General features: G+C 46.0%; 1 protein-coding gene across 2 annotated transcripts in view; it reads left to right on the top strand.

Annotated features, from left to right (window-relative positions):
• Window positions 1-26,057, top strand: part of TULP3 (TUB like protein 3) — a 522,214-nt gene that overhangs the window by 55,527 nt on the left and 440,630 nt on the right. For both annotated transcript variants that reach the window (XM_086952811.1, XM_086952812.1), the window contains exon 2: window positions 11,797-11,848. In XM_086952811.1, coding sequence (XP_086808937.1) covers window positions 11,797-11,848 — 52 coding nt within the window. The remainder of the gene's footprint in view (window positions 1-11,796; window positions 11,849-26,057) is intronic.

Genomic DNA, 26,057 nt, shown 5'->3' with positions numbered 1-26,057 from the left:
ACATGAAATTTACACATAAGTGACGAGTGAAGAGCCACAAGTGCTTCTTGACTTGCATGCTGTCATTTCCAGCCCCTGCTGTGCTTATTTCCTAGATCTGTAAATGTTCCAAGATTTCTTTTCCGCCAACCCTTCAAATTCCCCACGTCATTCCGCAAATATCTGTTAATATGCAAGTTGAGTTCAATAAAGTTTTTGATTTGCAAAGAACATCATACAAGTCTGTAATAAAAAATTGACCGTTTTAAAACATTCAGGCTTAAGATAATCTGCCAAATCAAAGCATTAAATATATCCAGTCAATATTCATATTAAAACACAGAATATTTACAAGCATTAAAAATCTACATAAAATCCTGAAACAGAATACAGTACTAATGAGATGTGCTTAAGACCCCATATAGAAAATGAGAAACAAAAAAGCAAATTTTGTGGACAGAACCTGTTATAAATAGGCCAGTCTGATTTCCCTAAATCCATACGCGGCTAGTGTGGGTCTTAGAAATTTATGGCGGAGGGCTGATAACTTTGGACAAAGCAAAACTAGGTGCATGGAGGTAGAAGTGGAGGCATAGTTGTGGAAATGTACCCCTTTTTTAGGGGTACACTGGTGCAGGGTCACCCTTTTGTCCACAGGTTCAAAAACCAACAATGTAGAGATCCGCACTGGAGTAGGACTAAATAACAAGTTTATTAATCGCTCATGAGTGGGACCACGTCCACACACCACTCTCAAGTGCTGGAGGAGGTAGTACACTGAAGTCACAGAACACTGGGCTTTTATACAGGTTTTCTGCAGTGCAAGCATGTGAACAAAAATAGGAAGGACAAGTTTTAAAAATAGTTTTCAAACAAGGGCAGATGAATAACCACTTGGTCAACAAAGTGGGAGGGCGAAGTAGGAGTGCTTATGGCAGTAGTAAATGATTGACAGACAACAGATGTACTGGCAGCTACAAACTCTCAGCATGTACATTGCTTTTAACCGAGTCAGTAAGTCAACTAAAATAGAAAGCACAGGCAGAGTGAAAAGACGAAAGAATTATGAAGGAAATTTAAATAGACACCTCAGCCATAATGGCTGCTTATGCCAAATAAAATATGAGATGTTTTCCACATAGTCACAGGTACAAGACGGCAAAGTAGATTGTAAAAGCCAAGCACCCTTTGGACAACTGTACCAACTTCGTAAAATGTACATACGTTGGTCTCTTTTTCTTTAAAAAAATGGCTAATGGTAAAAATATATCTGATAGAGACATCTAGCAGCAGATTCCTTAACTTAGAATAAACGCCCAGGCGTCAGACTGGATTCGGAAAATCATTTTCCCAGCAATACGTCGGCATGCCAGGAGGTGGCGTCGCCCGTCTCCGTCGTGACGTCGTCCATGGAAGTGACGTCCGTGGAGCCATATAAACCCCTCCCGGCCTGCTGATGTCATTTTTCTTCTTTTCCGCATCCTAACGTGGATCCGGGAAAGTAATACCTCTGTCCTCTTATTGTTTATTACAGGCCTTTTAGGCGCCCTTTCGCGTCCAGGAACAGTGTGTTCGATGCCCCTTGTGGGCTTCAAACCGTGCCGGTCCAGCTTGCGGCAGATGTCCGCGACGGACCCTCACGAACTCTGTATATGGTGCTTGGGAGAGCACCATAACCCATGGAGTGCGCCGCTTGCCGCATGAAGCTGCTGTCACGAACACACCCCTCGCAACGCAGGTCTCCTTCGCCAGCGGAGTCGTCTACGAGGCGGTGCCGGTTCCGGCACCATCGCTGTCATTCGCCTACCTCAGGTAAGCATTGCCCCCCGCTCCCTGGCGTGCCTCCGGGCCCCAAAGGGGGGGGTAGGGACACAAGTCGGGACACCGCAGGCGGGTTTACCCTCGGCTCCAACCGAGTGCCCTGACTCTGACACCAGAGTCGCCGCAACGTCTGGACACGGCCCGAAGGGGCATCCCACGACGTTTAGCCCATCCATAGCTCTGTCGCACAGTCTTTCGAGGCTCCCTGCGGCATCGCTGGAGGTGGCTGCGGCGCGATACACGACACCGCTTCTGCGTAGTCTCCCGCTGGAAATGTTGAGTCTACTACGCCGGTCTGACTCCGAGCTGTCGAGGCCTTTTCGGAGTTTGCTGACGCCAGCTCGACTCTTGAAGTCGAGACCTTTTCAGAGGTCACAGGCGCCGGCTCGGCTCGACTCGAGGCGTCAAGATCTTCGAAGGTTGCCAGCTCGACTCAATGCCTTTTTCGGAGGTCACCGATGCCGGCTCGACTCGAGAGGTCGAACTTTTCGGAGGTCGCCGGATCAACTCGGGCGGTCGAGGCCTTTTCGGAGGTCGATGACGCTTGGTCCACTCTGCCAGTCGGGCCCTTTCTGAAGGTGTCTGACGCCGGCTCGACGCTGATCGACGCCGACACCTTCTCCAGCCTTAGTGGTGGAGGATGTGGTCCCAGTGGGTTCACCACCCCCCGAGTCATTTCTCTGCTCTCCAGATCAGGCACCAGTTGAGCATTGGCCTACTCATCCTGCTGCTGAGCCTCTATTAAGTGGCCGGTTTAGTTTGCGTCCATCACCTACTGATGACTTACTTTCAACCGCCTCACGGGGCCACGGAGGCTAGTGGACGTTCGTCGGGGCTATTTGTAGGGCTGCAGACATTTTAAGGATGGAGCCACCCTCAGTCTCTAGTCCTTCGGAGCCTGGTTGGCTATTATCCACCAGGGCGCGGGGAACATGGAACCATTGTTACATTTTGCGGAGTCATTCCTAGACATCCTTCTTGGAATGTGGGCGCGGCCCTCCTTGAGGGACCCCGTGGATCGTGGTGTGGCACATCGGCCGGCTCCCACTGACCTCGTCTTTTTGACCCTCCATCTTAGAGCTGGAGGACTTGTGCTTCAGGCAGCTCTCTCTGTCACTCCTGTTCCGTTGCATCCTCCCACCGGGAGACTCGGTGGTTGGAGCCATTTGGTCGTGATGTGTTTGCATCAGTCTACGGTCCCTCAACACGTGGTGTGTATTTGCTCGGGCTACATTTCCCCTTTGGGACGCTGTTGACCGGCTCCTCCCCTCCTTGCCGGGGATCTCTTGTGCCGATCTGGCCCACCTAATCAGTGATGTCCATTATATGGCGCACTTTTCAGTTCGGTCTGCTATGGACACCACGGACACTGTGGGTCGTACTACGGCCAGGTCGGTTGCCATACACCGCCACGCGTGGTTGCGTGATGGGCGTTTTCCCAGAGCATGTTCAGGAGCGGCTTAAAGATATACCATTCTGGTACAGCTGGTTAAGCTGCGTTTACCTTTCTTTTGAGCCTCTGCCTACCAGCTTGTAGGGTTGTGCCTTTCCCTATGTGGAGTATTTATTGGCAATCATATTGCTACTCTTCTGTGCCCAGGAACTTTTGTCGCAAGCTGACTCTTCCTACTGTTGTAAGATGCCTCCTCTGGTGAGATCCATATGATTAGTTTCTCTCCAGTGGTTACCATTTGTTGTCTATGGTTGGTCCGTAATACATCCCCACCTCCGCAGGGGGTTTTGTCACCCTGGCGTGTCCTACAACCTCGCTGTGCACGTTTTGCCTTTCTATCGGTGGAGATGTGTCCCTGGGGGGGTCTTCCCTGGCACGGTCTCCGGTTCCTTGCTTCTTGTAGGACACAGGGTCCGGTTTGTCACTTCCTGTCCTGTGCATATTCTTAGTTCTTAAGGAGTGACTCTGGTTTATGACTTTCTGCCTCTGTGCTCCACCCCTGATGTTTTTCTGGGTGTGAGTTCTTACTCTTATAGGTGCTTCTTTATGTAGCATTACTGTGTGTGTATTCTTCTCGACGTTCTCTATTTTGGTAGACGGTCTCTGTCTTTGGCGGTGTAGGCTTTGGTGCCAGGCTTCTGTCTGTGCCTTCTTTCTATCCTTTAAGGGCAGTCTTATGGTTTGTTTCTGCTGTCTCACTGGAGACCAGGTTTGTTCCCCCTCGGAGACCTGTTATTTTTTCAGCATTCTTAACTGTTATGCAGCACACCGGTGCTGTGGTGCCGCTTGCATTACTCCCCTATTTAGGAATTGGTCACTCCACGTACGTGTGTCAACATTCCTGCATCTTGTGTGTATATCTTGGATTCTACACTCCACTGGGGTGCTCACAGACTACGTTTTTTTTACCTTGGTGTCAGACATTCCTGCTTACTCTTTCCTTCGGGAAAGTGTCCTCTGTGTGTTAATAGCCTTGCAGGCTATCCACTCACAGTGGTGCCTTTTAACTAGTTTAACTGCATGCCTAACTCCTGACGTTTTGCTCAAATGGCGGCTCCTCTGTCTCTGTTGGCACTAGGCTCTGGGCTCGGCCCTGCCACTGTTGTCCCATGTCCTAGGCAGTACACATTAAGGTGTTTTTTCTTCCACTCACAGGGCTCATGCTGCGGCTCCGGTTCTTGGGTGGACAGTCTACCGACTGTCCCCTGTTTCTTGTGGCTTCCACTATGGTGTGTGTTCAGGCAGTATGCTCTACCATTGTCATGTTGGTTTGATACTTGGTACTTCGTTCCTCTTGGGTTATAGAGACCGATGCCTGGATCCTTCTTTGACGGTCTTGCTGCATTGTTTCTTATGTTGGCACAGAACTTTCTAGTTCTGTTTACCTTTCGTCTATGTCTGGGCGAGAGAGATCTCACACCGTCCCTCGTCGGATTTGGTGTCTTTACCATGCCATGTTCATGCTCCTTAAGGTGGGTCCTGGGTCTGATACCTGTTGTCCTGACATTGCGGTTTCCACCATTTTTTTCGTTAGCCTTTTGACGAATATGTTCTCCTGGAACTTGGTGGTTTTTTTGCAGACTCTCCTCCTATAGGGTATGGCTTTGGTATCTATTCTAAGTTAGATTTCTTATCGGATTGAAGAGTTACTTACCTTCAGTAACGATATATCTGGTAGAGACACATTCTAGCCACAGATTCCTTAACGCCCGCCCATCCTCCCCACTCTGCGAAGACCTTTTCATATAGGGTCTTTCCACCTGGCCTCCCTCTTTCTGGTGGCCTTGGTCTTCCAGATGTGTGCTCACACCCGTCACTCTGGGGTAGGGTGTGTTTTTCTGCATGGGGCCCTTCGGCCTCTTCTCTATCCTATTCGCATTCTCGCACCTTCTGTTGTTGCAGGGGGTTTTCTTCGGCGTTAAAGCCATTTGGCTCTCTACTCCGTCCACATTTTTTTGGTGGCTTAGGTCTATACTTTTCACTGCCTTCTCATGTTGATCCCACCTGTGTTCTTCGCATGAGGAGTTATTTTGTTTTAACTTCCCTCCCACCGCCCCCGCCTGTGCCTCCTTCTTTCTATGACAGTTGGTTGGGTTGGGTTCTCTTTGGTACTGCAGTCCCTCCATCCCAGGAGGGTGTGTGCAGTGAACTTCTGGCAGTCGTTCACTTCTAATCACTTGTCTGACAACATGTTTCTTCAATGGTGTAGTTCTTTTACCTTCACTCCTGTGGAGATCATTTGTGTCTGCATTGTCGTATCCTTTGTGCTGCAGCTGTTAGCCCCACAACATGAGGCGCAGCTTGACGCTTTGTTAGGTCCTTGCTCGCAGCACGGGCTATGTGAGTTCCCGCCAGTCCTTCCTGGTGCTGGGTGCTTTTTCAACTTACTTTGGGTTATCTTTATAAAAAAATTACTCTTTTTTTAAATTTTTTAAAAAAAAATTTTCCACACACTGTTCCTATGCTATCGCAGTTTTTGTCATGGCTTCGCGTTGTGGCGCAGAAAAGTTTGCTGAAGAAAGAAAACTGACGTCAGCACAATGGGAGGGGCTTATATGGCTCCACTGACATCACGTCCGTGGGCGACGTCATAACGGAGCTGGGCGACACCACCTCCCTGCGGGCAGAGGTATTGCTGGAAAAAGATTTTCCGGATCCAGTCTGACGCCTGGGAGGATATTCTAAGTTAAGGAATCTGCGGCTAGACTATGTCTTCACCAGATATATCATTGCCGAAGGTAAGTAACTCTACCATTTTGGTCTCCAAAAAGCGCACATTACAATACCTAAAAAAAAAAAACTGGTGCTATGTAAATCGCTCTGATATCCGATTTGGGTCAAGTGCGCGCTATATGAAACTCTGTTAAAAAAAAAAATAGTAGTCCCTGGCACTGAAGGAAACTACTTTATTGATGTACTGGCTGTGACTCACTGTGAAGTCAGCCAATGGCTGAAGTGGGCTGATCATTGCCCAGTGATGCATGCTAGAGTAGAAGGAAGACAAGTATGTGACACAATGAATCAATCAATCAGGGGCTTATATAGCAAGCTACTCACCCGTGAGGGTCTCAAGGCGCTGGGGAGGGGTGAGCGGCTCTGGCTCAGTCGAAGAGCCAGGTCTTGAGGTCCTTCCTGATGTTCACAGGGAGCTTGTTCCAGGTCCTGGCTGCGATGTAGGAGAAAGATCTCCCGCCCGTTCTGTTTCTGTGGATGCGGGGAACCTCTGCCAGGGCGAGGTCGGCGGAGCAGAGATTTTTCTTGGGTACGTGAAAGGATACTCTCTCGTTGAGGTATTTGAGTCCGATGTTGAGGAATTTGTAGGTGTTGGTGAGGAGTTTGAAGGTGACCCTCTTCTCGACGGGAAGCCAGTGGAGGACTCGTAGGTGATGGGTCATGTGTTCGTGCCGCGGTGTCCCGAGGATGAGTCTGGCTGCAGCGTTCTGGATGGTTTGGAGTTTGTGTAGGAGGGTTCTGCAGATTATGGCGTGGAGGGCGTTGCTGTAGTCCAGTCTGCTGGTTATGAGGGAGTGGGTGAAGGTCCTTCTGCACTCCAGCGGGATCCATTTGAAGGTCTTGCGGAGGCTGCAAAGGCAGTTGAAACTAGTTGAGGCGATGGCGTTGATCTGGCGGTTCATGGAGAGGGGGGAGTTGAGTATGATGCTGAGGTTCCGAGCGTGGTGTGTAGGGGTGGGTGGGCTCCCGAGGGAGCAGGGCCATCAGGTGTTGTCCCAGGCGGAGGTGCAGGATCCGAGGATGAGGATCTCGGTCTTCTCTGAGTTGAGCTTCAAGCAGCTGTCTTTCATCCAGGCTGCCACTTTTTCCATTCCTTCCTGGAAGGAGAGTCTGGTGTCTTTGGGATTCTACGTGAGAGGATGAGCAGGGTGTCGTCGGCGTAGGATACAATCACAGACTAATGAATGATGTATGTCTGAAAATCCCTATAACTTCCATGTTTATACACAATTTTAGCTAAATCAAAAGGTCTTTGCTAACACTAGACCTAAAACAAAGCTATCGGTTTGGCATTGGCTGCCAGCCTCTTATCTTTGCTAATGCTATAATGTAATATGTTCTTGTAAAACCTTACTACAAATAGGGTGAGTTGGGAAAAATAGATGAATAGAAAGCCTTGCAAAGACAGGTGGATTGTATTGTATTGATGGATAAAATGATAGATGGTTGTTAGACAGCTAGGGTTGCATAGTTGGAGAGGGTTGCCTAGATAGATGCAGATAATGATAAGACAACATTGGATAAATAGAAAGATTGGCACTGATATGCAAACAGGTAGACCAGTAGAGTTGCAAAGATAGATACATTTGCAAAGATGGACAGGTTTGCTTAGATCGAGATAGGACAGAAAATTGCAGAAAAAATAGAATTGCATTAATCGATCTACAAACAAGTAGATTGATAGAGTTGCATAGATCTATTTGCAAAGAGCGAGAAAAAGAATTTCAAGGGTAGATCAATAGATACATCAATAGATCGATATAGACAGGTTTGTAAAGATATAGTGCTAGAGTTGCAAAAGATAGATATATAGATAAGTAAATTAATAAAGAGAGCTTGACAGACAGGTAGATGGGTAGATAGACAAGTAGAGATTGGGACAGGTTAATTGACAGACTGGTAGATACGCAGGTAGACAAGCAAACAGATAGAAAAACAAAAAAGACTAGTACTCTGAGTTATATAGATAGATAGATGTGGCTCAAAACTGGAATAAATGACACTGTTTCCATTAGTAATTTAATATTTAAATGTCTCTATAAGAACGAAGTACAAGAGCACTGAAAACAAACTAGAAAGATATACAAGCAGGTTATAAAGCCTAAATTGTTTTAGAAGTAGAACTGTGATCTTCAAAATACATAAAGTGCAGTTATAAACACACTTCATTGCATGCTTACTAGGAGGATACATTCATAAAGAACAGTTTCAAATGGATATAATCTGGTATGGTGTGTAATAGCAGCAGTCAGATAAAGGCCCCTCACAACGAGTTTACTGGACAGGAACTGATAAAGCTGGAGTGTGCCCTAAGCTGCTGGTAGAAAGCATCCTGCTATCACATCAGGATCTAAACATAAAGGCAACACTAAAGTATTACTCGTAAAAACAAAAACACTGGCAATGAAGGGAACTACCTTGTGTGTGGATGTGATCCTTGTGAAAGCAAATGTAGTTACTTAAAGTGAAGTTAGCCAGTGGTTTAAGTAGGCTGACCCACTGCCCTATGCTGTAGCGGGTAGAAACAGTATGTGAATAACACAACAGCAGACCTGTGAGCTAACTGAAAGCCTCTTTAAATAAGTATATTATACATATATAAATTTAGTACAATCAACAGGCTCTCAACTGGCTTCCCCTGGAGGCAAGAATACAGCTCAAACTAGCATGCACGACGCACAAAGCTTTACACTCTAACTCCACTGCATATCTGACACAGAAACTTGTGGTCTCCGGAGGAACCAAATCCCCTAACTGACTCGCTTCAAAAAGGATGCCAAAACCTTCCTTATGGGCAAATTTCTCGCCTAATATTGCCTTAACCACTTCTGTGGCTGTTAACTACCTCCCTCTGACTACCTGGTCACCCCATCAGAAACTTGGGACCTGGTTTGAATAGTTGTAATCGTATTCTGTAAATATGGTATCTCGCTTTGAGTAACTTGTTATGTAAACTGTAAATACGTGCTCTTCTTTACCTTATGTATCTGGCACCCCTCCCCCTTACTACTCGAGCTGTAACTGGCTGATTCTAAGTCTGTCTGTATTTTGCTTTGCTCTCCTGTAAAGCTCTCAGATACCCTAACGGGTCAAGGTCACACTCTATAAATAAACACATAAAATAAAACCGGTCTTGCTATGCCAGACCTAAAAATGAATTTGATCCATTCTAGTGTAATGTAAGCAGTGCTAATGTGAAGCGCTCCCAATGCCCTCGGGTTGAGTGTTATGTGAAAACAGCAACAACAACAAAAGCAGCTCGTTGAGCCGGCCACACTTGGGAACTGTCAGCTGCCTCAATAACTAGAAAGAGCGAATGATCCAGCATCTAGTCTTCATCTGGCCTCTGTGGATGTATGAATATAGGGATCCCATGAGACAGAGATGTTCCATTACCTTCCATAATATTGAATCATGTTTTCTCTACTAATAAGCCATACCGTAAACTTAGATTCAGCAGTTTAGATGTGGCACAATATGGTGCATGTTGCTGTGTATGTTGCCAATAGTCCTCCTGAATATTTGTATTCTGCACCTAGCGCTTTCTTGTTGTCAGCTGTCTGTGAACTGGCATTCGGCATAGAAAGTCTCTTAATAACCAGCCTAAAAAAAGGAGAGGAAAGCTATTGTTAAACGCCTGTGACAATTCATTTTAATAGTAGTAAGTCCTTTAATTCTACAGAAGAAATGCAAAAACATTTGTAGGAATGAAACTGAAGTAGATAGCGTATAGAGATGTAGAAGAACAAAAATGAAGGGCCAGCGAACCTGTGAAGTATGGTCAAAAGCCATTTTATTGAAAAACAAGGCAAAGCTAATCGGTCTTGCCCATGTCCGAGCTGTTGGCTTTGAGCTATTGGCTTTGCCAATGTCCTTTAGCCATGTTGTCTAGCAGCATGGCATAGAGTGGTGAGTAGCATAGAGTGGGGTGGAGTAGCGTAGAGTGGCTAAGAGTGTTCCGGCGTGTGGAAAAAAGTCTGAAGATCTAAAACCATCACTAATCCTGCTAAAAAAGCCAAGTTTTCAACTGTTTTAAAAATGTACTGTCTCTGGTGGCTCAAAGTTCCAGAGGGATCATATTCCTTGCTACAGCCCCTAGGTAGGTCAGTGACATTCCTCCTTTTCTGGCCTTTCTTATTTTGGGCACTGCCACCAACTGTGTAATGACCGATCTCTGGCTTTTTGTGGGCAGTAAAAGCTAATTCATAATCTAAAATAAGCTGCTCCTGTTTAAAAACTAGTGCTTTGAACAATATCATTCTCTTAATGGGGAGCCAGTGGAGAGCTCGCAGATGTGAGGACATCCGCGTTCTGATTGGAAAATTCGGAAGTAGACTAGTAGCTGCGTTTTGGAGAACTTGCAGCTTTGTAGTTAAGTTGTGGCTGTAAGTCAAGTCAAGTCAAGTTATTTATATAGCGCACTACATACCCAGAGGGTCTCAAGGCGCTTGAGGAAGGGTGGAGAATTACTTATCGAATATCCAGGTTTTAAGCTGTTTTCTGAAGGTAACTAAAGCGTGAATAGAGACGGCAGATCGATTGAAAGCAACACAAATAAGCCGTATGCCTGTGTTAAAACTAGGAAAGCAAATTGTATGTTGAGGAATGATACTGAAACACTCATAAAATAAAAAATAAAAAAAGGAAGGGAAGCCTACAGGAGTTAACCAATCAAAGGATTGCAAATGAGAGTGACAGTGAAAATAACTAATGGTGTGCTGTGATAGGGTTGTAGCCCACTGAATTGTTAACAATGTGTCACGCAGAGGGAAGAGATCAGGAAGATGATGGCTTAGATAGGGAAACATGCACATCTCAACCAGAACCCTTAAAAAAAGACCCACCCGGCATGCCAAGGACACAGCCCAGTGTAGTAGCTATCACCCAAGTGCACTACTTAACTTACACTTGAATATTCTGGTGAAACATTATAACAGATGTAGTTCAAAAGAAAGGTGATTCACTAACGACCTCAGAAGAATAATGCCTGTAATAAAAAAAACACAAATTTCAAACTAAATAAGCCCTTCTCCCTACTGATTAAGAAAAGGTGTTTAATAGGGTGGAGTGACCATATCAATCATGCATACTTCCATAATTTGGATATAGGGAAGAAGGATTTTGGCACCTGTATATCAGGCTAAAATTAACATGTGCTATCTCCTATCTGAGAAATGTCTTCGTTACAGTGGTCATGACACTGATGCAGCTAAGAGTGGTGGGGCAGAGGGGCCGGCTGGGGGGTGGGAGGGTTTGAGAGACGACTACGTGGGAAAATCATTTAAGTTTCCCTTGTGGTAGTCTCTCGAAATTCCCTCCCCGCCCCCCCAAGCCGGCCCACTGCTCTTACCTGCCGCTGCTGCACTGATGCCTTCTTGCTTCTTAGCTGTGAAGTCATTGTTTCTTGTAATGAGTGACAAACCAGAAATTAAAAGAATCCCTATCGCTACAGTTTGGAGAAGCTGCTGCTGTGTGGGTACGACTTACTCCTCAACTTGGGGAAGCCCTGGTTATACTAATAACGCTCAATGTTGTATTCCAAGAGACCTTTATTGAAATCCCTGTAAAACATAACGTTCCAAAATTGGCACTATTAAATACTTGATGTTATCACGTTTGATATCAGATAGTTTAATTGTTATAGAGGTTTTTTTAATGCCCTAACTAGTGTCGGTATGTAGCTTGAAATGCTCAGGACTGTCGCAGTCCTTTAAAAAGCCTGATATCTTGCATAACAATAGCCTGTTTGAAGGCGAGTTTGAAGCATCGCAAGAGACAAATGGTAACCAATTGTTTGCCTTTTTTTGTAGTGTTCTTGATGACGAACAGAATAAAATCCGTCAGCTGAAGTTGGATAACCAGGTAAAATAACATTATGTATTCATAATATACTTTTAGCGGTTTCCAAATATTTCCTGGTTCTTACAGTGTTGAATCCCAAAACTGATCTAGTTTGGCTGATTCGTAAGTACCTGTTGCTTGCTTTTCTAGCCTATATCTGTACCTGTAGGATGATCACTGTACCCGTGCTGTGCTCTAGTAGCCATTTTGCACTTACATTTGTGGTTGTTTACTGGCCTGCCAATTATATCCTTGCAACTGAACAGTCTATCTGGTTTAATGCCCAGGTTACTGGGTCACAGGGGATGCTGCTACATCCTCAAAATTCCATGTTTTGTGGCCATTCTGATTTTCTCTTGATCAATGTTGGATGCCAGATGTTTTAAATGCTTGTAAACAATTACTGTGGTGTCTTTAATTAAATATTGAAATTAAATGTGTTCTTGTTCAAATGTGACTGTCTCCTGTATGGGATACGGGTGCGTGTCCCTGCTCTGAGTGATGCGACTGCATGAAAAACGTGTATCCTGCCTTTTTGTAGGCCCAGCTAGCATGCTAATGTGGCAAGCGCGCTAAGTCCTAGGCCTGTCCAGTGCAAAGCTAAGGTCCAGAACCTATCAGTGATGTCGTTAAAAACATCGGTGACTAAGCCCTAGTGACTGCACATCTTTCACAAAGTCGTGGTTATATTGAAAAAACAGTGTCCATTGTTTCAGCATATGATGGTGCTACCGTGCTGCGCACCGATCCACCTTCGGTGCAAATCAGCCGCACAGTGAAAACAAAATGCAAAGGCTATATCAATAGAAAATAATGCACTCAGCACACACAGTCCAGTAAGTCTCTTCCTGATAAAGTTATGTTGAATTGATCCGATCCACAAGAGTCAGATTCTTCCACAGCGTTTTTACTTGAAGATAAGTTTTCATACAGTGTGTGTCCAAAACAACCCAACTGACACGTGTTTCATCCTCCTGGACTTTTTCAAGGCCGCAAGATTATATAGCACTGATATTAAAAGCACAGTTGTTTTTCTGCTAGAATCTGTGACGATGTTCCCATCACCAGTTGCACCCTGTTGTTAAACACAAAGCCGTACATCCCAGTGGTATATACACACAGAAAGGCATGGAGATTTTGCATCAGTTTATTTATTTATTTATTTTGAAAGTTTTATATAGCGCGAACAAGATCTTTGCAGATAACAGAGCGCTTTACATAGACGAGGGGTAAGAGGAAGGGTGGGTACACGAGGGAGCAAAGCAAATAAAACAAATGGGAGGGAGTATGATCAATCGGGTAAGGTCGATAATACAGGTAAAACATGTGTAAATGGATCAAACAAGAGTACAGATCGACACAGAGTCTTAAAAAATCAAAAGTAGTAGTTCAAGTGAATTTAGCCATGAGGATAGCTTTAACTTCTTTTTTAAAAAGGAAAGTGGAGGAGATGAGCCTGGTTTCAGGAGGGAGTGAGTTCCAGATCCTAGGCGCCATTCCTGAGAAGGAGCGTTTGGAAGTTCTTTCCTTGCGGAATCTTCGAGGCTTCAGCAGAAGATTTTCTGTGCTTCTGGTGGTTCTGGAGCCGCCGGAAATTGTCAGCTTCTGAGTGAGGTAGCCAGGTGAGTTCAGGTGAATAGCCTTGTGCGTTGAGCAAGCAATTTTCAGATGTATTCTGGCTTCAAAGGGCAGCCAGTTCAGGGATTTAAAGTCAGGGGAGATATGTGAGTGTTTTTTTGATCCAGTGATGAGTCTCGCTGCCGCGTTTAGTGAGGCTCTTAGGAGTGCAGTTGTAGTTAGGGGGAGACCGCAGAGAGCGATGCTGCCGTAGTCTATGCGAGGGATGATTAGTGCTTGTACTGCAGTTCGGAAGTCTTTGGCTGGGAGGAAGGGTTTAAGTTTCCTCAAGGTATTTATTTGAAAGTGCGCTCCCTTAGTTGCCTTGCTGATATGCTGCTGCATGTTGAGATTGGCGTCAAGTGTTATGCCTAAAGATTTAGCTGAATCCACGATGGTTGGTTGGACATTGAGTGCAGTTATGTGTTTAAGCCAGGTTTGAGTGGTAGAGATTTTCGCGGGAGGTGAAATCAGAAGGAACTCAGTTTTCATAGCATTGAGTTTGAGGTGGTTATCAGCCAGCCAGGATTGGGTGCTTCTGATCGTTGAGTTCAGATGCATGATGTCTTTGGGGTATTGTAGTCTGAGATATAGTTGAGTGTCATCGGCGTACATGTGAAAGTGTACATTGGATGCTTGTAGCAAGGTGGTGAGAGGTACCATTACTAGGTTGAACAAAGTAGGGGATAGGCCTTGAGGGACACCTAACGATACAGGTACTGGGGAGGACATCAAGTTGTTGCTCTTGAATTTCTGAGACCTGTTGAGGTGAACCACTGAAGGACAGTCCCAGAAAGACCCATTCTTATTTTTAAGAGTTCGAGTAGGTTCTCATGTTTCACAGTGTTGAATGCTGAAGAGAGATCAAGAAGGATGAGGAGGCGGGTATCATTGTGATCTAAAATTTGGAGGGCGTCGTCAATTATGTGAGTCATAGCCGTTTCGGTACTGTGCCCTGCTCGGAAGCCTGATTGATGAGGGTTGAGGAGATCGAACTGTTCTATGTGCTTTGTCAATTGAAGTTGGACGCATTTTTCCAACAGTTTGGCGAGAGTGGGAATGTTGGTAATAGGACGGTAGTTGTTTAGATCAGTGGGGTCTGCTGTTGGTTTCTTTAGTAAAGGTGTAACTTGACCAACTTTGAGGGAGTCAGGGATGGTTCCTTGTGCAGTGAGCTATTGATAATTTTAGTCCAGAGTGGGAGGAGCAAAGGGGTGAAGCCTTTTACAGCGTTAGCAGGAAGAGGGTCATTGAGGTGATTGGATGGTTTCAGGGTGCTGAGTAGACTGTCAATTTCTTCTTCAGAGTACGTGACAAAGGATGACCAAGTCGCATTGTTTTTTGGTTCATTGGGTGTTATGCAGTGGTGTTTGGAGTAGAGGCTTGCGTCAATGAGGAGATCGCTCCTGATGTTGTCGGTTTTTTGTTTAAAGAAATCGGAGAAATCTTCACAGGAAGGTGCATTGCCCATAGTGTCGATGTACTCCTCGTAGAAGGGTAGAATGAGGTCACGGACAGTGAAATTAGAGGCAGAATGAGTGATGCCCGAGGTGGACTAGGAGGAGGTCACTGCACAAGACAAACTTTTTCCTGCAGATGGTGTTGATTAGGTATTTGGTAGTATTGCAAGTAAGCAGTAGGCAAGGAGCAGCAGTGGAGGTGAATAAGGATGCTGACCACATTTTTTTTATTTTTTTTTTTATGTAGCTTATAAAGCGCACAGCTACCCCCGAAGGGGTGTCCCGGCGCTAGAACCTGAGTCTAAGAGGGGAGAGAAGGAGCAAACAGGGGAAGTGACATTCTAGAGTCGATTTACATTCGGACTTGTTAATCATGCGTCAAGTATGTAGGCACGGAGGACTATGATGCGTCTGACAGATCTGGGACAGGCAGTCACCAGAGAATGGAGGAGCAACATTCATGTGTAATACCAGTAATGCTCCAGGGGGTAAGTGTAGCTAGTATGGTAGGAGGTTTGACCATCTTAATTGATGCAGAGACATTAAACGTAGGGATGGTCATAATGGGATGTGGTATGGATGTTGAGACATTTATATTATGGTAGTTCGGTTAGGGGAAGTTAGTAATATCTAGATTATAAGGATCTGAAGTGGTCATCGAAGGTGAATTATAGGGTGTGCCAACTGAAGAGCATACCAATTTCAAGAGGGGTGAATAGAGGGAATGGGACAGAGGTGAAGGAAAGGAGGAGAAGGGAAAGATAGAGAGAAGGAGAAAGAAGGCTAGGGGAAGGATAGGAAAGACAGCAATTGACTAAAAGATTAAGAGAGGTGCTTGATAATCTGAAGGTTGAAGGTATTGGAGGGAGTACACGAATATGGGAATAGGATTCACTGAAAATGTGCATGGAAAAGGACGTAAAGTGGGCACAGTGAGGCAGAGGAATAAACTAGAAGGATGTAGAAAGGATCATACCAGACGTAGGATTCTGAGTGTTCATAATTAAGATGATTTTAGAGGAGAAATAGAAACTAAAACGCATACTGATTGGTTAGACTATTCAGGTAAGACCTGAATGTGGGACGGGCATATGGGTATGCGGGCTTGGCATTTGGCTGATATAGCAGCTGAGGTGTGCGTTGGAGTGTGGAGGGCCAGTTGAGATTTCTATGAGCTTGGCTTAGGGTTATTTCACACTGCCCACATCCCTACAGTGTTCACATCTTCTGCTCTGCTGCTGGCAGCTGCCTCCCTCTTTCTTCCTCTTATTCAGTCTCGCTTGCAGAAAACCATGACTTCAACAAACGGCTCTTATCCACTCTTTCTGCGCCTTTCCTTCATTTGTTCCCCCGTCAAATAGATCCAAAACAGGTTGTCCATATTTCATTCTAGGCATTGTGATAATCCAAAGTGAAACAACACCCAGTTTGTATATATACAAACACTCATTGAATACGCTATGGTGCAGGGAGTAGCAACCATGCAAGTGAGACCATGCTAGATGGTAAGTAAAAAGTGCCCTTATCAGAGCTGCCACCAAAAGTAATGATGAAGTATAGAAGTAAAGCATACCTAAGAAAAACGATCCAAACTATTTCTAGAGTCCCTTCTGGAACGATGTATGAAAGATGGTTTTCCCAATACTGGACTAACTCATAAAGTATAATCTGCAAAGATGAAACCATTTTTGTCTATCAGATTAGCAATCACAGTGGGGGAGTGTGCATGAGATTCACCACACCTCCCAAAACTTGGGACCAGGGCCCATTGTGGAAGCTAAAGTTACAGGCACTTGCCCCCAGAATCTTTTGGAAATCCATGGTAAATGTATTGTGTGCCAACTATTCAAACAGAATAAAATTAAAGACTTAAGCAGAGTATATTATTACTTCCAGAGTTCATATAAGAGGGTGCTGCTATTCTATTAAGGGTGAAAAAATGTCATTCGGTTTAAAAACAGAACTGTTTAGACATGGCTAAGTATATTAATAATAGGCAGATATAACCAATAAAGAGCGAGTGGCTCCATTACATAATAAGACAAAAAAAGAGTATTGAGCTTAAACCCAGTAATGAGCTTGTGGGTCCACTAATTCAATGAGACAAGAAGAAGAGCGTAGACCACAGGCACACTTTCAGTTGAATATAAAAAACATGAGAATAGAACGCAAATCTTCAATAATACAATGTTGGGCCAATAGATAACAAGGCACAAAGGGAAAAAAAGGGGAATAAGAACCAGCATTGTAGTAATCCACGTGGTTGAAAGTCACATGCTCTGCCGTATCCGGGGTAGGACTAATGCCATATACACGAGGGAGTCATCTGAATCCCCGCTTAAGAATTCGGAAGTTTTGGTTAGGGTTTAACAGCATTAAATTCCATGAAAACTGATATTGACTAACTCATTGCTTTTGTTAACCTTATTGTAATGTGTGGCAATCGGATGGTATAGAGTATTGTTTCTTATCGCTCTGACACGCTTGTGTATCCTTTCTTTGAGCGGTCTTATTGTGCTAGCTATATAAATAAGGTCACAAATGCAACAGATTACAACAAGGTTCACAAAAGCAATGAGTTAGTCCATATCAGTTTTCATGGAATTTAATGTGTTAAACCTTCACAAGGCGGGGAGACAGAACACTCAGATTAAGAAACCAATTGGATTATACAATTGAGGACGGTTGAACAGGGCCTCAATATTGACAAAGAGTTGCATGTCTTCCCCTAGGCTTAGGAGAATTGATGCAGATAACTATAGCAATGTATGCATCCTTAATGCATGCTGTAACATCTATATATACGAAATTGTACAGCAATATGTAACATTATATACAGGACTGTATATTTAAACATTTCTGGTAGATACATTTGGAATTGAATGTTTGTCTGTGGGTTTGACTTTGCAAAACCTGTGAATATGCTAATAACCTAGTCATGAGGTGATATACCAAACTCTTGAATGTTCGTATTCACTTTTCTACTTTATTCCATGGATCACTGATGCCAGTGCATGGTTTCTCTCTTTACCTCTATTATATTAAAGATCACCTAGACCTCAAAAAGAAGTTTTAGAAAACTATGTTATAGTTTCCTTGTTTAAAAATAAATGTTTTGTTTCCTTGGATCATTGCTTAGAAGTGATTTCCTTTTCACCTTTCTTCCTCCTTTTTAGTTCACCCCCCTTGCAATACTATTTGGTCTTAGTGCAGCACTTTGGGCGTTTGCTAAGGCATTGGACCTGGTGGTGATCTTTTGGCTATAGCATATGCTTTGTTACCCAGTATAGTTGAGGAGACTCCTGGTTCGTACATCTTTAGTTCTGATCTTGGAATGTTGTGGCATGCTCTTGTCCTCTTGATGGAATGGTGACTCCTGCTGCCCCGTCTCCAGCTTGAGGCCATCATCTAGTCTTCAGGGTGTGGGTGGTGGGCACACGCCAGGGAACTTCCAATCTGTGCTTAATGGGTCAGGTCATGTATATCTCTGAACATCAAACCGGTTGGAACTGATGATAATTCTTTTGGCCTTGAAGTCTTTCCACTACATCAGGAAATAGGAGGCAGGAGTCCACTCAATTTTGCTGGCTTGTGGTCGTTGTTCCTGCTGTCTTCCTACATTCAAGGTCTTGAAAATTCTCTGCCTATCACATTATGAAGAAATCCTTCAGTCTTTATGCCCGTTTTTAAGGCCTAGAAATGACCTCATAGAAGCCTTTGCGAACCACCTAAACTCCAGATGTGTTCATTTTAATTTTTTGAATGACTTGTTGAGGAATTCTTGATTCTGGACTGGACTGGATGTTTGTGTATGCTTTACCCCGTGCTGAGTTCTGAAGCTCAGGGAAAGCCCTAGTTACTCACTGATCCTCAGCGCTCTGGCTTAGCTTCACCAACTTTTGGTAGTTAGATATATTCCACCTGCAGAAAGAGACATTCTCCTTTCACAGAGCAGAGCTATCTTGTCCACGAAGGGAGGTTGAGTGATGGATTCCTCCCATCACTCACCTTTTATGGTCACTAAGTAGTTAACCAATCACAAAGGAGGGGCTCTGGGCTTTTTGGACAGGTCCAGCATACATGCCCAAGGTTAGTATCTCTATCTTCACTAAGTAGTTAACCCTGTAAATATCTAAGCCTATTCTTTGTGCCGGCTCTTATACTGATAGCTCCTTTGAAGTCATCCACTAGAGCCCAGAGTAAAAACAAATGGTTGTGGTTCTGTCCCTGGGTGTTAGTGAAGAACATGAATCTGTTTACATCCACAGTTGAGGATGTTGTATTTTGCACCACTGTGGTGCCATAGCAATCGGCACTGCTTTAATTTCTGAATAGCTGTGTGTTGGACTTGGCCCTTTTGGCAAGTTCACCCCTAAACTTTTTGCTTTTAAATGTGACCTGATGTTAGTTGTTTTTGGCTTCTGCGCACGTTAACACTGTGTCCTAGTGTAAAGTGCGTGCGCAGTCTGAGTGCGTGTGGTGAGATTGGCCTGCCCTCCCATAGGAATGCATGGGAGATTTGTGTGTCCATGGTAGTTCCTGATGTGAGAGGACTGCAGGGGCGAGTTTGATATGTGCGAACTCGTGAGAATAAATGCTGCGCAATGGTGTGCGCAGATTTATTGTATCTAGTGGAGAAGTGCCACTTTTAGAAGTTGGCATTTCTATGTGCAGTGAATGTGAATTGGCTGCCTGGCTTGTGAGTGACAGGGGCTGGCTGGCGTGCTTGGCTCCAGGAGCCAGGATGGGTCTGCCCGGTGGTGAATAGGGAGATCTGCATGTAGATGGGAGGGAGGAGTTGCACCTGGGACCTGAATAGGGCTGTGCCTTCCCTCCACAATGCTGGCTCCGCCCCCTATGGTGCGTCTGATTTCCCTGGCCTGTCCTGTGAACAGGGAGAGGGGCTGAGCAAAACAAAGTGCTCCAGAACCAGTTGTAACTTGTTCTCCCCTTGCCCTACAGCTTCAGACAAAGGAAATGTGTGTATAAAAAGGGGCTGTGACCCCATGAATCTGTTCTCTCTGGCCCTAACTTGACGGGGACCTGCTGTTGCTGCTGGGTGCCAGGATGACCACCACTGGGGACTGCCTCCCTGCTGGAGGGCCCTGTGAGCTGGCCCCTGGGACCAGCCTTTGCCCCCCTATATTCTACAAGACTTTCTGTGGACTTTGCTGCCAGGTGCCTGAAAAGGGCTTGGCTTAGGTGCTGAGGAGCGCTGTGTTGCTGCCCCAGGAGGACTGCTGGGGGCCTGCAGCGCGAAGCTGCACCATGTAGGATACCCCGTGCTTCGCTGGTAAAGCAGGAATCCAACCTGCGCTTTGTGGGGGAGAGCTCTTTGCTGTTTAACTGGCCGCTGCTTTTATTTAATGCATCGCGGGTGCCCACACTGCGTTATGGCCGCCGTGCTGATTTTTAGGTAAATTGCGCAGGTGCCTACCCCGCGACTTTGCCCTGAATTACATCAGGTGCCCACCCCGCTGTATATTTCTAACCTCGAGGGTGCCTACCCCTCGTTTTGCCCTGATGAAAATTACCGCTGCAGCCCGGGCTTAGCCGGAAGTCGGGAGCCTCTTGCCGACGTGGGCGAGGCTTAGCCCGGAAGCAGGAGGTAGACAGGAGCATTCCCCGTGCTCCTGCACCACTGAGAGAAGGCAGCGTCTCACCCCGGGGCTCCCGAGAGCGAGCGAGAGCCCCGGACCACCTGCTTGTCAGGGCGGGTATGACCTTGAGCCTCAGCGGCTCCACCGGAGAAGCACTGCCATCCAGAGGAAGCGGAGGGGGCACGAGGCACATTGCCGGTGCCTGCCCCCACCGCGACCGGACGAGATGAACCACAGCTGCCGCAGGAGAGCCCCGCAGGCAGCTGCAGAATAGCCCGGTAAGTTGAGACGGGCTGGGGAGGGGCTCCATGCGTGCTGGATTGCTGCTGGTCCTGAAAGAGTGACCCTGCCTATCCTCTGAGCGGGCCCGCCGTTTTTGGCTGTTCCAACGTGTGGGAGCTATTATTGAAGAAACCCCAGTGTGGGGCCCTGAGACAGAGCGGCCAGACTGCCAGTGCTCCCACGAGCCTTAATTGTTGAGAGGGCCGGGGGGCCCGTAGCCTCGCCCGGGTTATGCCCCACAGTGCTTAGGGGCCATAGTTATTTACAGAAGCCCCGTGTGGCTCCAGCATTTGCCTAAGTTATTTGTAGAGCCTTGAGGGCTCCAATGTGTGGCGCCTTTTTGTCCTAAGGGCTACTGAGATCCCCTGCTGCATTTGCTAACTTTCTCAGCTGCTGTGAGAAGTTGGCCTGGTATATGATGTTCACTATTCTAGTGAGCACCTTGCACCAGTCCAAACGACCCCTATGGTGATTGGATGTAAGTCAACCTTATAGACCAGCTATCCTAATGGTAGCATGGAAAAAAGCAGTCTTAGACTAAACTCAAGAGGGCATGTGAAGCCAGCTGTTTTACCATATGCAATCCTTTTAACATCAAATGAAAGGACGCCACACAAGGTATATATTATAAAATATATGTATTTATTACTAGAATAATGCCCTGTACTCTTTATGAGGACAGGAGCACAAGCGTTAAACAAAGAACTTCATATAACATACAAAAGTTGCACAAATATGGATAGGCCCTGGTGGCCACTCAAACCTTATACTAAAATAGTAGTATAAGAACCACGTCACGAACAATGGAGAGGCCTAGGGCCTTGAGAATCGCTGGGGCTACACTGGACCAACAAAGGTTAGGTCGGGGGGGGGCCCGCAGGATGTGGGCGCAGTGTCTATAGGCAACCGCGTTTACCAATAGAAGTCAATGGTGCGTAAAAGTTAGAAAGTTACAGTTTTGGGAGTCTTCCGACTGGACTAGAACGTAACCACGTAAAACTAGGACAATAGAGGTGTAAACCACTACAGGAGCACCGGAGTACTCTCGTTACCTCACCCACAGGAAGCGGGTGCATAGGTGTCAAAGTGCGTCGGGTTTCGTTGTGGAGTTCTATGGAGCCTGGAGGAAAAGATGCTGCAGGTGACAAGGAGAGAAGAGTCCGGTTGGATCCAAGGGTGGATCGAAGATGTAGAGTACCTGAAAGCAGAGGGGACAGAGTCTGGGTCAGTAGCCAGTGACCAGGAAGGAACCAGGCGAAGTCGGGTTGCGATCAGGTGATGTTGTGAAGCTTGTCTCCGCTGCCACGTGGACCAGGAGGTATCGACGACGACCAGGAGGTGGACACGGATTGTCCCACGAAGGCTCTCACTGTCGGCGGTGTCGGTTCTCGAATCGGAGTCAACAGGCCTTGGCAAATGCAACCCACGCAGGAATCGAAGATGGCTCTGGATCGGAGCAAGGGCCAGTCTGGAGCAACCAGACCAGCAGTGAAAATTCGAAGGTTCGTCGTCACAGAGACCACTAGCCAACGGGCAAGTGACCGGACAACGCGTCGAGCAGGAAAAATGCAAAAGGGCCCCACGCAGCACTTGGTGAGTGTGGAGAGGTGATCTTCGGTGCAAGAGCTGCTCGGGGCTGGGGCTTCTCAATCCCCACTGCACAGCTTTGAGGGTGCCTCGGGAGCTGCACAGGAAGCACTTCGCTGGCTTTCCAAGATAGCCGGTCCCACGTTTCATGTCGCCTCCATGGGTCTCACTTTGCTGGGACTGTGGATCGGGCTGTTGGAAGTCTGGGAGTCCAGGTCTTGTCGGTCTCTGTCGTTCGAGCTCCGTCGGGAGCAACAACAAAGAAAACCTTTGAGCGCTGATGGTGCCTGCTTGTGCAGGATGGTCACTCCTTGACCACAAGGGAGATTCTTCAGTCTTCTACGTTGTGTAGGATGTCGAAGGGTCCAGAGTTTCGTATCAAAGTTTCAGTCAGGATGATCTAAAGTCTATTTATTTATTTATTTAGTGTGTTTTGTATAGCGCACAGCTACCCCAACGGGGTGTCCCGGCGCTTCTGTATGTATGTGCTACTGTATGAGAGCTGAATCTTACTGATGGGGTATAGTTAACAGAAAAGGAATGTTTTCAGGGCCTTACGAAAAGGCACCTCCTCCTGAATCAGCCTAATTGAATTAAGGAGTTTATTCCATTGATGGGAGGCACAGACCTAAAAGGTTTTTCCCCAGAGCGTGCTTTTTTAAATCTGGGGGTACATACCAGATTTTTCGAGCTGGATCAGAGGTGTCTGGCATTGCTATAGGAGCGGAGACAGGAAGAGAGATATGCGGATCCTTTTCCCTTGATTGCACGGTGTGCCAAGGTGAGTGCTTTAAATTCTGCTCTTTTCTGTACTGGCAACCAGTGAAGCCTTCGTCGGTGTGGTGGGATGTGCTCTCGAAGAGAGATGCCGCATACCAGCCTGACTGCAGCATTCTGGACATGTCTGTAATTGATGACAAAGGCCAGATGCAAGTCAGAGGTACAAACTGTTGGCATAATCCAGATGGGAGGTGATTAATACCTGGACAATGATTTTTCTTGGTATTACTAGGAAGGAAATTAATAATTTTTTTTATCATCCTAATTTTTGATAGACATGCAGCAGTAACAGTCTGGACTTTGTTTTGGAAGGAGAGGCTAGAATCCCATTTAACCCCCAGATTTTCTACTGATGTCTTAGCAGAGGTCTTCAATCTGTGGGGCGCGACCCACAGGGGGGTCGTGGAGTCCTTGAAAAGGGGTCGCAGATTCTGCAGAGTGCAGTTCCTGGCGTTGGGCTGATCGAGGGTGCTCACGGAGGAGGCCTAATTCACACCGAGGTGTGAAAAACATCCAAGCCTCGTTAACAAGTAAAAGGTCTTTTAAAGACCTGTCAAGTACTCGGGTGTGGCTGTGTGTGTGTCCCTGAAGCTGTTTCAGCCGGGCTCACATACACGAGCTGGGCAGGAGGGGGTGGGGGGATTGGGGGCTGGGAGCAGGCTGTAGTGTGCATCATGCAAAGCATTATCCTGATATTAAAGGTAAGCTTTAACAGTTTGGGATAATCTTTATTCTTCTGTGCTGAATTACTGAATTGTTCAATTAGTCACTCTTCCGCCACATAACCAGGGTTGGTGCCTCAATGTAGCGGGGTAAGGCAGCAGACTACAGGCGCTATCTAGTGGTGGTGCCAAATAACAGCAAAAGTCCCCCAAAAAATACGAACACATTTTCCATGTATTAAAAGGTTTTCAGTGGCAAATCAGAATTTTTCCTCGATTGCTGAAAATTCTTGTATTGTAGCATATTTAAAGTCATAGTAATGTCAAAGGGTAACTAAAAAAAATCAATCAATGTTGGATCTGAAAAGGAACACGGATATTCTAAGTAAGTCTATTTTGCAGCACGTCTGGTAGATAATAGCAATAGTACGTAATTTCATAGACAAAATGAATGGACTACAAATTGAGAGGGGGGTGCCTGGGGGAGCAGGCTGTAGTGTAGCCCTTTGAGATCAATGGATGTTGCGTGCCTGGAGCTGCGGGTCCCGTGACACGTGACACCCTCCCAGAAGGGAGGCACAGAGATGCCCTCCCATGAGCGGGAAAGAAGGAAGAAAACTCAGAGAGATACTGACCCCCCATGAGAGAGGCACAGAAAAGGTAGGTGGATGAATGATGGGTGGATAGATGGATGTAAGGATAAAGGATGGATGGATGAATGTGCGAAAAGGTGGGTGGATAAAAGGGTGGATGGATGGATGAAAGGGTTGATGGATGGATGAAAGAGTGGATGGATGAAAGGGTGGATGGATGAAAGGGTGGATGGATGAAAGGGTGGATGGATGAAAGGGTGGATGGATGAAAGGGTGGATGGATGAAAGGATGAACGGGTAGATGGATGAAGGTTGCATGGATGAATAATGGATGGATGTGTGAAAAGATGGGTGGATGAATGATGGGTGAATGGATGGATGAAAGGGTGGATGGATGAAGGATGGATGTATGGATGGAAGGATGAAAGGGTGGATGAGAGATGGATAGATGGATGAAGGATAGATGTAAGGATGTAAGGATGAAAGGGTGGATGGATGGATGGATGAAAGGGTGGATGGATGGATGGATGGATGAAAGGGTGGATGGATGGATGGATGGATGGATGGATGGATGGGTGGAAGGGTGGATGGATGAAAAGGTGGATGGATGGATGAAAAGGTGGATGGATGGATGAAAAGGTGGATGGATGGATGGATGGATGGATGGAAGGATGAAAGGGTAGATGGCTGAAAGATGTATGGATGGATAAAAGGTTGCATGGATGGATGAATGATGGCTGGATGGATGTGTAAAAAGATGGGTGGATGAATGATGGCTGGATGGATGTGTAAAAAGATGGGTGGATGAATGATGGATGAAAGGGTGGATGGATGGATGTATGGATGGAAGGATGAAAAGGTGGATGGATGAAGGATAGATGGGATGAAGGATAGATGGGATGAAGGATAGATGGGATGACGGATAGATGGGATGAAGGATAGATGTATGGATGGATGGATGGATGGATGGATGGATGGATGAAAGGATGGATGGATGGATGGATGAAAGGATGGATGGATGGATGAAAGGGTGGATGGATGTATGGATGGATAAAAGGTTGCATGGATGAATGATGCATGGATGGATGTGTGAAAAGGTGGGGGATGAATGATGGGTGGATGGATGTATGGATGAAAGGGTGGATGGATGTATGGATGAAAGGGTGGATGGATGAAGGATGGATGTATGGATGGGAGGATGAAAGGGTGGGTGGATGGATGGATGGATGTATGTATGGATGGATAAAAGGTTGCATGGATGAATGATGGATGGATGTGTGAAAAGGTGGCTGGATGAATGATGGGTGGATGGATGGATGGATGGAAGGGTGGATGGGTAAAGGATAGATGTATGGATGGAAGGATGAAAGGGTGGATGGATGAAGGATGGATGTATGGATCGAAGGATGAAAGAGTGGATGGATGGATGTGTGAAAGTGTGGGTGGGTGAATGATGGACGGATGTGATGAGGTCTAACAGGCGCATTTATGGTTGTCAAAAGTTGATGATGAGGAGTACCAGTTTCTAGAAACTTTTGTTGGAAGGGGGTCCTTACGCCTAAAAAGGTTTTACAAAGGGGTCTCGGCATCACGAAGTTTGAAGACCTCTGTCTTAGGGGAAGGGGGCATGCTCAAGTCGAGGGGCCACC

The sequence above is a fragment of the Lissotriton vulgaris genome, chromosome 1_2, assembly GCF_964263255.1.
Source record: "Lissotriton vulgaris chromosome 1_2, aLisVul1.2, whole genome shotgun sequence".
Lineage (NCBI taxonomy): Eukaryota > Metazoa > Chordata > Amphibia > Caudata > Salamandridae > Lissotriton > Lissotriton vulgaris.
This window is presented reverse-complemented; position numbering and strand designations above follow the sequence as displayed.